Source organism: Astyanax mexicanus, chromosome 18 (assembly GCF_023375975.1).
Source record: "Astyanax mexicanus isolate ESR-SI-001 chromosome 18, AstMex3_surface, whole genome shotgun sequence".
Classification (NCBI taxonomy): Eukaryota; Metazoa; Chordata; class Actinopteri; order Characiformes; family Acestrorhamphidae; genus Astyanax; species Astyanax mexicanus.
Window position 1 is genome coordinate 5,801,513 of NC_064425.1, and position 17,918 is coordinate 5,819,430.

The following is a 17,918-nucleotide window of genomic DNA, read 5'->3' on the forward strand; positions in this document are numbered from 1 at the left end:
TTTTTATGCATCTTGGAATCATCACCTCCTCCACCAGTCTTACACACTGCTTTTGGATAACTTTATGCTGCTTTACTTCTGGTGCAAAAATTCAAGCAGTTCAGTTTGGTGTGATGGCTTGTGATCATCCATCTTCCTCTTGATTATATTATTATATGAGGTTTTCAATTTGGTAAAATCAAAGAAACTCGTCATAATTTATAAGTGGCCTCTTTTTTTGTCCAGAGCTGTATACTAAACTAAGTACGTCCCAAAAATACGATGTTTACACTCAAATAACTTTAGATTTCAGATTTCAGCATATTAATATAAAAACATAAATACTGTCTACTTACAAATATATAATGCACTGTTTAGAGTCAGAGTTAGAATCCGTAATGTCATGATTTGTACAGTACACTACAAAGGGAATAGTGAGTAATTTGATTTACTGTACATCTGTGCTTTCACCCTTCTTCATATAGTCATATAAACGGCTCATATTATGCTATTATAGTTATTTCATCAAGGTGTTTATGAAATCATTTTCAAAAACATAGGGATGGAAAACTGGGATGGAAAAATGTTTTTTATGTGTTTTATTGTTCGCACTATAAGGTGCTCTTAAAATCCTTTAATTTTTCCATAAATCGTCAGTGCGCCTTTTAATCCAGTGCGTCTTATGTATGAATTTTACCATTCAGGTACTCCGCTAAAGTGCAGCGTTATAAGGGTGAGTTTCAGTTTAGTTCTCCAGCGTCAGGGCTGGAGTAGCATTAGCATTAGCATTAGCCACTTACTGTTATTTCCCAGTTTAGAGGTGAGTACTATCAGCCTGTAGCCTGCTTCTACATTACATTACATTACATTACATTACATTTGGCAGACGCTTTTGTCCAAAGCGACTTACAATAGTCAAGTACAATGTAAAATAAGTTTAAAGGTAAAAACATCTTTGGATAGGGATAAAAGGAGGTCAAAGGGGAATAATAGGATAGAGGAGTGAAGGAGGGGAAGAAGGAACTCCAGCTAGCCCCAGCTAGCACTGCTGGAGCAGCATTAGCATTACTCGCTAACTGCTGTTTCCTCGTTCAGTGGGGAGAATTATTGGCCTGTAGCCTGCTCCAAACCCCAGCTAGCACTGCTGAAGCAGCATTAGCATTACAATAATGAATACGAACCGTCAAGATCTGAGCAAATCATCTAAACGATAATCTGATGAATGATTCATGTATTTTGGATGTAGCTTTAAGATATGAAGGGTGAAGGTACTGCAGGACCAACATCTCACAAAACAACCAGCATGTCAACAGTCCAGCAGTTTGAACAGAGTCTGAACTCTGGTACATTCAGCTCCAGAATGCTCTCCAGCTGCTATTTATGACCCTGCAGACTCAGACGCTGAAAGAAAGAATGCACAATTTGCCACGCATGTTCTGCACTGGCACGGCCTGCTCGTTTCAGAGACCAGCTTGTTTGTGTCCTCACTGTGATTGTGGCCTGTGGTTTGGAGAACCAATTCAGAGCTCTTTCTCATATGGCTAGCAATTAGCCAATTATCCAGCCTCATCCTGTCCCAGTCCATCTGTTCTCCACCAAGACAACAGGTGTCTTTAGCATCCAGATTCTCCTTTATTTGACCACATAATGCTCTCAGAACGAGTCTGAAATAGCACTCAGATTACTAAAGCTGCTGCTAATCACACACACAGTGTGAACTGCCCTGTTTATTAGTCTCACTCGTGTGAGGTACAGAGTTTAAAGACTGTGGTGAAATAGAGAAGCTAGTGGCAAAGAGATCTTAACAGCTAATTGAGATTCAATGTGAAGTCAGTAGTCGTTGAGTATTTTGACTGATAAATTATAATTAAATATCTGGTTTCAATGGTGCTTCTCAATAGGTGCTCTCAATATGCAATAAACAGAACCTACTAAGAAGTTTCAAAGAAGGACAACTAGTGAACTGACAGCAGTGTCCTCATCACCAAAAGCTTGCTGATGCTTATTAAAAGCCCCGACTTTTAAATAAGTATGGGCACATACTACATAATATTGGAGTTTTAGGAAATTTCCAAAAGCGTGAAATCAGAGGCAAATCGTTGTTTGCTCTGTAATCGCTCAGTCGCCATATGAATGGCTGAAGTCAAAACCTTTATTTTGTAATTTCAAGTTGGTAAGAGCAACACACATGATACACTAAAAGAGAAAAAGCACAATAAACAACAGAGCTCTCCAGTAACAAAGTACAAATACTTTGTTACTGAAGTAGAAATGTTGGTTATCTTACTTACTTTACTGGTGTAAATATTTTTCAAACTATTTTCTACTTCTACTTCTAACATTTTCACCCAATTATCTGAACTTACATTTTAAAAATACCCTCGTTACTCCTATTTCATTTCAGCTTTTGATTGTGATTGGATGTAGCGAAGTATGAACATACCATTCCGACACCCTATTGGTTTATACTGTGATCCACATAGGACATATGACTCTGTAAAGTTTTTGTCCTTAATGGCATTTTTTCCTCTATTTAACATTACTTTTACTTTTACTTTTACTTTAATACTTTAAGCAGTTTTGGTACCAGTACTTTTACACTTAAACTTAAAACAAGTTCATATTCATAAAGTTTTAAGAGTTCAGAAATCAACATTTGGTGGAATAACCCAAGTTTTTAATCACAGTTTCCATGCGGCTTGGCATCATGTTCTCCTCCACCAGTCTTACACACTGCTTTTGGATAAGTTTATGCTGCTTTACTCCTGGTGCAAAAATTCAAGCAGTTCAGTTTGGTGGTTTGATGGCTTGTGATCATCCATCTTCCTCTTAATTATATTCCAGAGGTTTTCAATTTGGTAAAATCAAAGAAACACATCATTTTTAAGTGGAGCTGTAGATCTGTGATGTTATTTCTCTCCATATTGTGCACACCAAATGATGTCCCAACTGACATCAGCCTCAGCCCCAAATGGGAGAATCTACTATCTGTACTATCAGAATGCTCTGTTACTGAGGGTGCACTCCACTGACCTACATACAGCGGCTTCATTGTTCTGATTGTTCAGCTGAGATTTTGCATGTTTGCTGTGTCTAAGCTTCAACATGCTGCACATTTTTTTTTTCTCGTTATTCTTCGTGTTCTGCCTTGTTCTCTTTCCTTTTTTCTTCTGCTTCTCCATCATTTTTCTGACTCGCTCTCCAGCATCTGTTATCAGGGTTTGGCTGGTGGGCTGGAATGCAGGCTCTAGCTCAGCGTAGCGTGTACAGACAGGCCAGCGACTCGACTGAGAGGCTGAACCTCCTCTCCTCTACCACAGTCTATTGACTATAGACAGACAATAATAATACATGTAGCATTAGGTTCTCTGTAGAAGGATTACATTTACTGTTGTTTGAGGTAAACGGGATTTATGTATTTATTGGAGAACTGGAAAAGGTGTAAAAGGTAAAAGTGATTTTTGCTTTTTTTGCTTAATATTTTTTATACTTTTATATCAAGTATGCTTTATATCAAAGCTGCTGTGCATTTGATTATATTGATGATGTGTAATATTTAAGCATCCTACAAAGTGGCTGTTTCTTAATGGTTATGTTTAATGCTTATTTTAATAAGCTGTTGTTTTTCTTTTTTGTGTGCCTATTAACTTTTTAAAAACTTTTTGAAAAACAAGTACGCTCCGCATATACTCAATACACACAATGATTAAAGAGGTTTTGCAGCATGATGAAAGTTATGAGGCAATATGACACCCTCCCATCCAGCAACCACTTCTGAGATGTGAAGTGTTTTTGAGATTTCTCAACAGAGCCACAATCAAGGAAAGTAAATGCAGCAATTACTGAAGCTCGATGCAATTTGAGGTTTGAAGCTTAGTGCAATCTGAGGAGCTCCTCACATTTGATTTTACCGCAAGCACTTTTCACTGCAGAAACGGCTGTTAAAAGAAGGTTCAGCCACTTTACAGAACTCTACCAGTTTCTATATATAGGTTTTGGACCAATTTTCTAGCCATTTTTGAACTTGTCGCTTCATTTCTTTTCCGCTCCGCTCAGAGAGAAGCTCAGAGCCAGGTAGTGAGTAAGCCGGCAGGAATTCCGGGGAGGGCAGTGAGTGTGTGTGAGGGTGTCGGGTCTCGAGAGATCACGGCGGAGAATGTGAGAATGTGAGAATGCTCCTCAGACTCAGCTGAATGGGGAAATCCGACGCATCTGTTTGTAAACGCCGTCTCCGCTGTGTGAGCCGGTTCCATTAATCAGAGCTGTGGAGTGTCTCAGGGGGGAAATCACGCCACGGCTCCACTCTCTGTCTCACACGCTGAGAACTCCACAGGGTGACGAGTTTACAGCTGAGTCATACCTGAATTTTCTTTCCTTATTTTCTTAATTCATAGGTAGTCCTGATGATCTGATCAGGATATTTTGCCCATGATTTGATTCAAGTCTCTTAATACTGATTAACAGCAGATACTGATCTAATTCGATCACCTGGTACTGATTCACTCAGAGTCTCTTAAAGCCATATATCAGCCGTTACTAATCAAAAAATCAGTATCAGCCAATACTGATCTGATGCAGATACTGATTTGATCATATCTCTCAATGGCAATGTCAGCAATACAAATCTCTCAATGTTGAGTCTCAGCCTATACAAATCTGATCTCTTAGCGCTGATTATAAAACAATACAAATCCAATCTGATCTCAAAATGCTATTTATCAGCCAATATAACATCTGATCCAATCTCTCAATGCTGAGTCTCAGCCAATATAAAATCTGATCCAATCATTCAATGCTGTCAACTGATACAAATCTGATCCTGATGCTGATACTGATGTGATCGTAGTTCTCAATGCCAATATTAGCCAATACAAATCTGATCCAAACTCTTAATGTTAATATCAGCCAATCCGATCCAATCTCTCAATGCTGAGTCTCAGCCAATACAAATCTGATCCAATCTCTCAATGCTGAGTATCAGCCAATACAAATCTGATCCAAACTCTTAATGTTAATATCAGCCTATATAAATGTGATCCGAATTCTATGCTGTTAACCAATACAAATCTGATCCAATCTCTTACTGTGAGTATCAGTCAATACTGATCTGATGCTGATACTGATGTGATCGTAGTTCTTAATGCCAATATTAGCCAATACAAATCCGATCCAAACTCTTAATGTTAATATCAGCCAATACAAATCCGATCCAATCTCTCAGTGCTGAGTATCAGCCAATACAAATCTGATCCTACTCTTAATGTTAATATCAGCCAATACAAATCTGATCCAATCTCTCAATGCTGAGTATCAGCCAATACTAATCTGATCCAATCTCTCAATGCTGAGTATCAGCCAATACTAATCTGATGCTGACACTGATCTGATCGTAGTTCTCAATGCCAATATATGCCAATGAAAATCTGATCCAAACTCTTAATGTTAATATCAGCCTATACAAATCTGATCCAAACTCTCAATGCTGAGTCTCAGCCAATACAAATCTGATCCAAACTCTTAATGCTGAGTATCAGTCAATACTGATCTGATGCTGATACTGATGTGATTGTAGTTCTTAATGCCAATATTAGCCAATACAAATCTGATCCAAACTCTTAATGTTAATATCAGCCTATACAAATCTGATCCAAACTCTCAATGCTGAGTATCAGCCAATACAAATCCGATCCAAACTCTCAATTCTGAGTCTCAGCCAATACAAATCTGATCCAAACTCTTAATGCTGAGTATCAGTCAATATAAAATCTGATCCAATCTCTCAATGCTGAGTGACAAATCCAATCTGATCACCTAAAGTATAAGACAATATGAACACGATCAGATCACTTTTAAAGCTGAGTATAAGACAATATAAATCCAATCTGATCACTTAATGCTGAGTATAAGACAATACAAATTCAAATGCGATCACTTAACGCTTGAGTGTCAGCCCATACAAATCCAATCTGATCTTTTTTAACACTGAGCGTGGTTGGTGTGGCACAGTGGATAACACCACTGCCTGCTTGTGAGCTAACACATCATGTAGGAGACTGGAGTTCAGTTCCTGGTCTGGGTGACTATACTGTGTTACACCAATCAGAGTGCTTGGGCAAGACTCCTAACACTTCACTGACCCACATCTGTAATAGAAATCACCTAGCCTTTTCTATTCCAGCACTCTAACTCTTACCTCTGGGTGTAATATAGCACTTTTTGATATCATATAAAAATTTTAAATATTAACTGTTTCATTCTCTGGAACTGTGAATTAAGACTTCTGGATTTTTGTCGTATTTCCCTCACAGACACGAGAAATATATCCATGCATCTTGGCATGGATAGAAAATAGAAAACATTTCTTATCAGAGAGCTGGGCCACTAACGGTTTCAGAAACAGACGTAACCCTTATGCTTGCTGATAGAAGGAACTAAACAGTTTATGTAACATCCAGAAATACACTGCAGATTTTTTGTTCAGACAAAACAAAAAGTAGTAGCAGATTTCTCAAGGCTGTGCTCTTGTGTCCTGCAGGATGCTCACGTGTTAGAGGAGGTGACGGAGAACACAGCAAACATGGACAGCCTGAACAGAAACCCACCGGATCATAGTCACCAGACTCATCAGGTGCTACAGGTAAGATCATATAAAACTATGGGGATCTATTTTTTAAACACAGTCTATCTGCTCTGTCCTGCTTCTTTACTTTTCCACTGGAGCAGGGACGTGCACAGGAATCTTGAAGGGCAGTTGCTCTAACCTGAAGAAAGGGCCTCTCTCCTGTATTCGTCTCTTTCGTCAGCTGCATGTAACTTAGTTTGGTTAGCCTCCCACAAAACAACCTGAGCCATGTAAAACGTTGACTGCAAGCTAGCTGGCTGTCGGGCTTTTTTGCTACCTAAACGTGGCACAGTAGGTGGCTGTCAGATTATTTAGGATCACTAAACGTCCTAAACTCGACGGCATCGGATTTTAGAGAAGTTGATTGTGATCATGTCTTGTAGTACTGTGAAGGCTACATTTCAAGCTCACCTTCAGGGCAGTCGCTCTACTCCCACGCCATCTTCAAACTCCTCTGCTAGACGGCTGAAGCGCCGCCCGGTCGTGTGCTGCACTTTGTTTTTTTTCTAGTGAAGCGTGCTGCGTGTCCCCCGCTACGCCCGCGCCCCTCCCTTTTGCCTATCTCTCGAGGTGTCTGAATCTGAATGATTGACTCTGAAAACTTTGTTTTATGAAACTTCAATCAAAATTAAGAATTATAAAGAAAATTTGCCTATATTATTTTTTCCCCTCCCTCGGAAGGGCAATATCAGCCAAGGACGGAAAAAGGGCAGTTGCCCAAGCGTCTGCACGTCACTGCACTAGAGCTACAAAGCTAATATAGATAACCTAAGGCATTTTTTGATCTACACAGTAAAAAATAGATCATGCAACAACAAATAAACACTTTTTTAAAACATTTTTTGTTGGATGGTGTACAGTAAATGTGCCATTTTATATTAAAGTAAAATGATTTCTGAAGTATAAGAAATGAAACAGTGCACACATTGAATTTCAATGGTGCACTGAGTGAGAAAAAACATCACAGTTCACTGCATTACTTCACCCTCAAATGAGAGCTGTTATGCAGAAAGAGAAACACACAGTGAGAAAGGAAACCAAGCATCAAACGAACTGAAAGAAATTCAGAAAACATTAATCTGATAGTGAGACTTTAACCTGGTCAGCCTCAATGCGGGAGGGTCTAGCCTAGCGTGAAACAGCTCCTCAGAGCAAGTCTCAGTTCTGGGGGCTCTGTAATAGAGCCATTTCTAATACAGCTCTGGGGAAAAAAATAAGAGACCACTTAATGATTATGTTTTTCCTCTGAAATATAATCAAGAGGTAGATGGATGATCACAGGCATCAAACCAAGCTGAACTGCTTGAATTTGTGCACCAGGAGTAATGGCATAAAATTATCCAAAAGCAGTGTGTAAGACTGGTGGAGGAGAACATGATGCCAAGATGTATGAAAACTTTGATTAAAAACAACCAGGGTTATTCCACCAAATATTGATTTCTGAACTCTTAAAACTTTATGAATATGAACTTGTTTTCTTTGCATAATTTGAGGTCTGAAGGCTCTGCATCTTTTTTGTTATTTCAGACATTTCTCATTTTCTGCAAATAAATGCTCCAAATGACAATATTTGCTCCAAATGACAGAATTTGGGAGAAATTATGTCTGTAGTTTAGTCGCAGGGCTCCGGCAGCTGATGGCAAGCTGCATAACTGGGATTCGAACCAGTGATCTCCCGATCATAGTGGCACTAAAAATGCCATGTTCTTGACCATTTGTTTTCTAGTTTATTTTGAATCATGTTCCTGTTTTTTCTTCAGGATTATACTTTATACTCTGTCATTACTGTTATAAGAGCCTAAATGTGTAATGAGGCATGCAATCATGTGCTATCAGTGCTATCTTTCATTTAAAAGAGGTGTATTAATTGGGCTACACCAATCAGAAATCGTGAGTTAAAAAAGTCAGTTGTTCGCCGGTTTGAATCCTGTTCATGTAGCTAGCCATCAGCTGCCAGAGCCCTGAGAGAGCACAATTGGTCTTGCTCTCTCTTGGTGGGTACAGTAGATGGCGCTCTTTCCCCTCATCATTCCTAGGGTGATGTCGATCAGCACAAGGCTGCGTCTGTGAGCTGATGTATCAGAAATTAAATTATAACAAAATTGTTTTTATTGTTACTTTCACTGAAACCACAGGGTGTCAAACCCAACCAACATTATCAACCAGAAATATATTGTTCCGCATCTAAAGCTAATCTTTCAGAAGAGAGATTCTGCTTTACCATTACCATCATCATCATCATCATCATCATCATCATCATCCTCTGTTCCACATAATGCTGATCATATCAGCTCAGCCTCGCTATTAACTCCCAGTACTGAGGCTGTAATCCCTGCAGCAGGCCTGTTATAACCCTTTATTAGCACTTGTTCTAAAACAGTGTTCCCTATCTCAGAAATCCTCTTACCATCTTCAGTTACCAACTTCAGTTTCTGAATCAGTTTCTCTGATTTTGCTATTTATAGGTTTATGTTTGAGTAAAATGAACATTGTTGTTTTATTCTAAAAACTACAGACAACATTTCTCCCAAATTCCAAATAAAAATATTGTAATTTAGAGCATTTATTGCAGAAAATTAAAAAATGGCTGAAATAACAAAAAAGATGCAGAGCTTTCAGACCTCAAATAATGTAAATAAAACAAGTTCATATTCATAAAGTTTTAAGAGTTCAGAAATCAATATTTACTGGAATAGTCCTGGTTTTTAATCACAGTTTTCATGTATCTTGGCATCATGTTCTCCTCCACCAGTCTTACACACTGCTTTTGGATAACCTCATGCCACTCCTGCTGCTAAAATTCAAGCAGTTCAACTCGGTCTGATGGCTTGTGATCATCCATCTTCCTCTTGATTATATTACAGAGGTTTTCAATTTGGTAAAACCAAAGAAACTCATAATTTTTACGTGGTCTGTTATTTATTTCCAGAGCTGTATATCCAGAAGCAAGATACCCATATAAGAAAGGCCATCACTCCAAAAAAAGGCTTTTTATGGGTATATTTGCAGTGAATTTTGGAAAAACAGGTGATGTTAAGGCACAAATGCCATGGCCAGCTGCATCTGCAAACCTATCCCCAATTAAATACGTGTGGGAAGCCATAGGACATCTACAACTCCACACTGAGACATGGGAGATGTTATTCTGTTTGTGTAGATCTTAATAAAAAACATTTATTGTTCTGCGTAACGTTTATCTTCCTTCTGAATAGCATTGCAATCCGACACTTCTTTCTGGGTGCATATCAGGTGCAGCAAGGAGAGGACGTGGAGAGCGGACGCAAACGCAAACATATTTATTAAAAAAATAAACCAAAACAGAAAACAGGGAAACAAGGAGTAGACTAGAGACAAACAAACATGCAACCTGAACTGACAAAGAAACGTACAAGAACCAAAAAACTAACACTTAAAACACAAGGGGCTTAAATACACATGCAGGGAACAAGAAACAGAAACACCCGGCGACAGGTAATGAGGGGCGGAGCTACAAATTACCAACATGGAGAACACAGAAAACAGGAGGGGAGGAAAAACACAGACAGACAGACAGGAGAGAGACACAGAACAGGATGAGAACCTGACAGGGCTACTATTTATTTGATAATAAGTGTATAATAATACTAATGAATATATATATATATATATATGAAATATATAGGTTGGAAATGCATGCCGTGTGTAATCAAAGCATGATCTGGAAGGTTCTCAGTAATGCAGTGGCATGCAGTGGAGTCCTGATCATTAGCCGAATGCAGTATCTTCGTCGGGAGGAGGATGTCATGGCAAGATAGCGAAAAGAAAAGATTTGGCAATTCCTTCCCAGGCGCTTGCAGCTCCCACCGTTACCATGGCGACCACCCCTTTCTTGCCTTTGAACGTTGCAGACTTTTTTTTCCACCTCGAGGCGTAGCAGAAGGGAAGCTCACACACTTGGCGTAAAACAGCGTGTGAGCAAAATGTCCCTATATAGATCTGCACTTTGGGATTTGTAGAGAAATATTACATTTTAAATCTTAATTTAACCAGTTATTGGTAGTAAAAGTGTAAAATACAAATCACAATATTTCAGGGTATTTTTACAATACAAATATTCTTGCAGACAAAAATCTGAAAAGTACTTTAGTAGTTTGAAGAATATACTACTAAAATACAAGGAATGTTAATGTTTTATATAGTATAAAAAATTTAAACTCTCAGCAGAAACAAATTCAACAGTAACTCACCAACATACATTTTATAATTATAAAAAAAATATTAATCCGGCAACTTTCATATTGGAGTGAGACCTGATAATGGTTGTCACATGGATGGTACAGGTTGTGTATTTGACAGTAAACATTGCTTAGTCCACAGTATCGCGTGTGTACCTGGAATATCAATGTCATAGAAAGCTAATATTACCACCCACAGTGAACAGTAGTGCAGTGAATGGTAATGATTGTGACCGGCAGCATCTGGCTAGAATTGTTGCAAAGGCAAAAATCACATCCATTCAAAAACACAATACTGGTTACTGTCCTGTTGTCACACCTGTAGCCTGTATCTGTCTTCTGTTCTTTTCCTCAGTTCTCTTGTTTTTTTTACCTCCTTATGTGCTCCTTAAGCACATTGCTTTGTTGTGTTATTGGTCCTGTCTCCGCCCTAGCCCTGCCCTAGCCCTTAGTGTTGTCACCTGGTGTTTTGTTTGTAACCCCACCCACCTTTGTTTCCTTCCCCAGGTGTTCCTCACCTTCTCTCTGTGTATATATAGCCCCTAGTTTAAGTGTTTCCTTGTTGAGTCTTTTGTAATTTTTGTGTTCAATAGAATCTCTGTGTTTCATGTATCCAGGTCTGTTGTTATGTGGGCTTAGTTGGAGTTGTATTTCATAGATTCCATGTTTGCATGTTAAGTTTATCTAGTCTTAGATCTTAGTGTTGTTCCTGTTATACAGTTTCTTATTTTCTTATCTTAGCCTAGTTTTAGTTCTTGTCTTAATTTAGTATCCCAGTCTTATTTCTTATTTCGTGTTTTCTTTCAATTTTGCTTTTGTATATCATGTTTGTTTAAATAAATCATATTTCTGCACTTACGTTTCTTATTCCTACTCATCCATGACGCCTGTCACATGTGCCGCGGCATTTTAGTCTATTACATCAGAAACACAGCTAATTGGTTGAACTGATTGGTAAACATTTGAATCAAGTTAATTTAGTTCATTTAATGTTCACAGACTGAACTCTGACCTTGTAATCCTTTGCTTGCCTCCACAGAGCACCCCACTGGACCTGATTGAGACAGGAAACGGGCTGAAGGTCCAGGCAGAGCGCCCCCATCTGGTCAGTCTCGGAAGTGGCCGTCTCAGCGTGGCCATCACACTGCTGCCCCTGCCGGAGGGTGAGTAAAGAGTATTTACAGAAATGGCTAAACTTTTTTAAAATGTTATTTGTAAAATCCAATTTCACCCCAGTGTTCAGGCTGAGACAGGACTTCTTGAATGACTGAAATCTGTTCAGAATTATGTACCTAAATAACATTGCAACACTGAAGAAACATAGACCTGTTATTTTAATAAAAATGTTTATTAAGAACAGCTTCACACAGCGCTGCAAGTCAAATGAGAACAAGGGGAGGAGCTGCACACTGCGCCCCAGAGCTGCGTGATTATGAAATTCTAATTAGTAAAACTTTTATTTAAAACATAGTTTTATTTGTTACTTTGCTATATTGTGATTATTGCGCCATAGCTTTAAATAAAATAAATATAGCATTAAAAGACACAGGCTGACCCGACCCAGCCCGAGAAAAGTGGTGGGAAATCTCAGCCGGTTCGGGCAGAGAATCTTAGCTCCAGTACAGATACACAGAGTATACTGATAATAAAAAGTTTAGAGTCTAAAAATGACTGAAGCCTTAAAAATAAAGCTTTAAACTTAAGCACACAATCGAACAAATTATCTTTGGAGGGTTCTATCTTTGGAGGCACATCTTTCAGACTCCTATGTCCAGGTTTAGTGGCTTTTGACGCTTTGCAAGCAAACAGTCATAAAAGTTACAACTATGTTGGACCTGTGTTTTTTCCCCACCAGTATTTGTCTGAGAGCTTTTTTCCTATGCCCAGTAATTTAGAGCTAAAGACCTCTTTGTGTAACTATAGGTTTACATAGGATCTCCAGTGGATTTGATCTTGACTAATAAAGAGCAATCGGGATACAATCCAGATATCTGAACTGGATCTGGGCTGGCAGTGCGAACATAGCATACCTGTACATCAGTAGGTTTCTACTTTATATACCATATTATACCGCAGTTAGTTCCGACCCTGCAATGTGATTGGCAGAGAGGCTTTTTATGAGTGCCGTTATCAGCCGGTAATGCACTGTAACCGAAGCTCTCCATGTATTACTCCGGCACATACAGGTAACCTAGCAACAATGCTTACAGCGCTTACAAGCCAAACAGCGCAGCTACAAACAGAGAAGCATTTTCCAAACAGATCGTATTTTCTTGTGTATTATTGCTTAATTACAGCAAACCATTCTGAATCGCCTGATTTACATCTCAACATTAGAATTGTACTGAAATTCTAGAACAATTGGTGGAACCCTGTGTACGCCACCTACTGACAGCAAAGGCAAAAACACAACCTTAGATAAACTGAGTATTGTCCATACCTGAATTTAGGCCAAAACCATTACTGAAAATACACAGACGCACACAGACACACACTCAAAACCCCCTCCCCCATTTCTGTCTACAGATTGAAAGGCTAATGAGCCAACCCTGTCATCACCCCCACCCCCTTTTCCTGAGCCAGCAGCAACAGGAGACCTTTAAAAATGGCCTTCTCCCAACCCCTCCATTACCCACCTCCCTCTATCTCCCTCTGATACTCCCCAGCCTTTCTTCACCGTCACTCCTTTATCTGAGCCCATCTGTCCGCGTGTCTACAAAAGACGTATGGAATGTTCTGGAAGAATCTCAGAGGCTTCCATATGAGAAGCTTCTTTATTCGTGAGTTCAGGTGATACAGAGTGAAATAATGGTTCTACTGAAGCTACAGGGGTTCCCCGGGTTCAGGCTTATCTCGCTGTCCTGAGCGGAGATAAGACTAGAGACAGGACCAGCTGGGGAGACGGGAGAGGAATGTGCTTTTTTTCTTTACGCCAGAGTCTCACGTGTTTACCTTGGCCAGGAGAGTTAACGCTTGACCGCCGTGCTCTAGATCCATTGTTGTTGTGTCTCAGTGAACACTTCATGAGTCATTGCCTCTTGAGGCCAGACCCACATTCAGCCCCTGGTGACTTAACAGTCCGTATCTTTGTGACTGAGACTGAGGTGTGGAAGAGAAGAGATTATAATAACTGCTGTGAAAAGTAGTGCACCAAAAAGAAGAAAAATGTCTTTGCTTTTACCAAATTGAAAACGTCTGGAATATAATCAAGAGGAAGATGTATGATCACAAGCCATCAAACCAAACTGAACTGCTTGAATTTCTGCACCAGGAGTAAAGCAGCATAAATTTATCCAAAAGCAGTGTGTAAGACTGGTGGAGGAGAACATACCAAGATGCATGAAAACTGTGACTAAAAACCAGGGTTATTCCACCAAATATTGATTTTTGAATTCTTAAAACTTTATGAACTTCTTTTCTTTGCATTATTTGAGTTTTGTTATTTTAGTCATTTCTCATTTTCTGCAAAGAAATGCTCTAAATGACAATATTTTTATTTGGAATTTGGGAGAAATGTTGTCTGTAGTTTATAGCATAAAACAACAATGTTACTCAAACATATAGCTATAAATAGCAAAATCAGAGAAACTGAATCACAAACTGAAGTGGTCTCTTAAATGTTTTTTCAGAGCTGTGTGTATGTACGTGATTACAATATTACATAGAATGAAAGAATACGACTAATAGGGGAAACTGTACTATTGAAAGAAGTTCTAGTACCCTGATTGGTGATAAATCTGGCACCTTAAGGGGATAAGGAGGTGTAACAATCTTGCAAAGACATTCCTGGGAAAGCCTTGCAGTGTGTGGGCGAGCTTTATCCTGCTGAAAAAGGCCATGTTGTGTAGGTTGTGTAGTTTTTGACAGTGATGAACTACTGTGTACACCCACATATGGGCCATTGCAGTTTTAAGGGGCTAATTAAAACCTACAAGTACAATTACACTCTAATTACACTGGCACTGCTCTGCAGGGACGCATAGTGTATGCATGATAAGAATCAAAGTCAGTTAAGCCCTATATAAATTGGATTAGATTCTCAGGGGGATGTCTGTGAAAAATGTTTCACACTTCTACTCAGTGATAAAACTCTTGCATCCGGACTCCAAAAAACAGGAGGATCAGTGAGTTTTTAGGCTTTCTCGGTCACATGACAAAACGTTCAGTAGCTCCTCCATTTCCTCTCGCTGTTGTGTTTACGTGCATCTCTGTGGAAACGATGCCTAATGTTTAATTATGATGCATAGCAGTGGACAAATAGCTATTTTATTAAATGCGAGGTGACATTTCTCAAAGGACGTCTGAGAAAAACACATAAAGGGGTTGGACAATGAAACTGAAACACCTGGTTTTAGACCACAATAATTTATTGTGGTGACGGACAGTTCTGGTGGAAACAGGAGAGTTGAGGTGCACATTGAATTCTGCGTGATTTGATCAGCCGTGGTTTTATGTTTTGTGGATACAATCCGGGTTAGCACCCGAACATCCCTTTCAGACAGCTTCCTCTTACAGCGTCCACAGTTAATCCTGTTGGATGTGGTTGGTCCTTCTTGGTGGTATGCTGACATTACCCTGGATACCGTGGCTCTTGATACATCACAAAGACTTGCTGTGTTGGTCACAGATGCGCCAGCAAGACGTGCACCAACAATTTGTCCTCTTTTGAACTCTGGTATGTCACCCATAATGTTGTGTGCATTGCAATATTTAGAGCAGAACTGTGCTCTTACCCTGCTAATTGAACCTTCACACTCTGCTCTTACTGGTGCAATGTGCAATTAATGAAGATTGACCACCAGGCTGCTCCAATTTAGCCATGAAACCTCCCACACTAAAATGACAGGTGTTTCAGTTTCATTGTACAACCCCTGTACGTGGTCATTCTGGACAGGAATAAAATCACAGATGATCCCCCATAAAAGAGAAAACTAATCCCCTCTGGATAGGGCTGTATTTACTTTTTGCTACGTGCTTTCTATATATATATATATATATATATATACACACACACACACACTTACACATTGAATCATGGCTGAAGTGCTCAAATTTAATCTTATCTATCATTTCAGGAAGGACCACACTGGGCCATGGAGCTATGGACATAAACATCCAGGGGCCTGGAGTTACTGCTCAGCACTGCTTCATTGAGAACAAGGCTGGCGTGATCACTCTGCACCCCTGTGGAAACCAGTGCAGCATGGACGGATTTCCAGTCACCAAGCCTGTGCGCCTGTCTCAAGGTATCTATTCACAACCAGTTAAAGCAGACTGGTCAAATCCTTCACTCATATCTTATCAAAGAGTAAACAAGAAGATACTGGGTAAACAGGAGTACAGTGATTACATCTGATTACAGGACATTTCCTGAGGTGGTGTTGTGTTCGCCATTACGTCACTGCCCAATAATAACAAGGAGAAGTTACTCAAGACTGCAGCTTCTTCTGTAGAGACCAAAAACCACAGAATTTAAAATAGAAATCAGTGTATTGTACAAGGCTAATGGAAACACAGTCTTTTAGTGTTTTCTTAAACTATATCAGATTAGGCCTGATTTCACCAGAAAATGCTGGATCAATATCAGAGGAGGAAAGGAATTCAAATATTTTCCTATTAGTATATTAGTAGATAAATATAAAATTAAAAAAAATCTTACTACAATCTACATCATCAAATATTCTAGAATTTAATATATATATATATTTAAAAATACTAAAGATTTCTATTTTATTATCAAAATCGACTGTTAGTCCAGATTTTAATATTAGTATTAGTCAATGGTCAAGAATTTAATATAAGTATTGATACTGGCTGACACTCAAAATTTCAATGTAGGTAATAGGCAATACTCAAGATTTCAGTATTAGTATTTATACTGACTAATACTCCAGATTTAATATCAGTAAGTCAATTAATGGCTGATACTCAAGATTTCATTATTAGTATTAATATCAGCTATAATACCAGTATTGCCGAACAATCAAAATTTCAATATCATGAGTGGATCAAAATTTTAATATTAGTACCATATCCCAATACCACAATTAATATATAGTAATATAATCCATTGGTAAAAACTATACAAAAAATATGTATATTTAGATGTATATGCTTATATTTAGCAAAGAAAATCTGCCATCTAAAATGGCTATTTAATTTTAACTTCTTTCAATAAGCAATCAGTTCACAGTCATAAAATGAATAAAGTAAAACTTAAATTAAGCGAAAATCACTGGGGATCAGATTGTGCTTATTTTGAGTTGATATTCCTTACAATTAGACTAATTAAGATCATTATTCCTACAATAAACAAAATAATCTTACACTTACAATGTTTAGTATTTAGAACTTGATAAGATTTGTTTTTTTGCAGTGTAATCAGTAAAAACATTGACTTATTTGGGGTCAATACACCATATTTCAGGCTGTTACTACACACAACACACATACTGGAGGTTTCAATGCGAGTATTTTGTCATCTGTATGGAGCACCATAGTTTCTTCTCTTCTTCTTTAGTAATTCTTCTATTTAGTAATTTATTATTTTATTGATACTATGGCCGACCACAAGCTCCTTGGGGAACCTTTATGTTGCACCCACAGTTTAGCGGTGTGATATCCAGTGAATTCCAGTGATCGTTATTGTTTGGACAGCAGGAATTGATTGTTGTGACACGCTATCAGGCACTGAGTCACAGTGTTTTGGAAATATGAGCCTGAGAGTGAAATGATATTTATATTGTTTTTGAATGGAGACTTATACTGAACTCTATTTAGCATTTTCATCTTTCATTGCTTCTCCTGCATATAGGCCTGTCACAGTAACTATTTTATCGACTCAATCGTTCAATAAATGGACATGACCTCAATCATTTTAATAATTTTGATATCATCTATTGTGTTTGCACGTACATATATTGCAGTGACCCGGTAGTGCAAAAGCAGGGAGTGAATTAACTCATAATGTACCTTTATTAGGAAAACTGCCTTCTGCCAACACTCAAAATTTAAACTTAAAGAAACATAGTAACGGCCCAGTGCTAAAGTTAAGCTCTAGTCGCTTAACTTTAGTGTCTTTTAGGTTCCTGTTGCCTCAGCAT

At 38.5% G+C, this 17,918-nt stretch overlaps 1 protein-coding gene and 1 long non-coding RNA gene across 16 annotated transcripts in view; one reads left to right on the top strand and one right to left on the bottom strand.

The window, feature by feature from the left end:
- phldb1b (pleckstrin homology-like domain, family B, member 1b) overlaps positions 1-17,918 on the top strand; it is a 171,998-nt gene that overhangs the window by 28,888 nt on the left and 125,192 nt on the right. For 13 of the 14 annotated variants that reach the window (XM_049467221.1, XM_049467223.1, XM_049467224.1 and 10 more), the window contains exons 2-4: positions 6,515-6,616; positions 11,855-11,978; positions 15,891-16,061. In XM_049467221.1, coding sequence (XP_049323178.1) covers positions 6,515-6,616; positions 11,855-11,978; positions 15,891-16,061 — 397 coding nt within the window. Of the gene's footprint in view, positions 1-3,267; positions 3,428-6,514; positions 6,617-11,854; positions 11,979-15,890; positions 16,062-17,918 lie in introns of those variants that run through there. The other variant, XM_049467226.1, reaches the window with a different exon arrangement.
- Positions 1-17,918, bottom strand: part of LOC125782619 (uncharacterized) — a 50,301-nt gene that overhangs the window by 28,832 nt on the left and 3,551 nt on the right. The window contains exon 2 of one of the 2 annotated variants that reach the window (XR_007425341.1): positions 11,828-11,968. This is a non-coding gene — a long non-coding RNA (uncharacterized LOC125782619). Of the gene's footprint in view, positions 1-7,012; positions 7,103-11,827; positions 11,969-17,918 lie in introns of those variants that run through there. The other variant, XR_007425342.1, reaches the window with a different exon arrangement.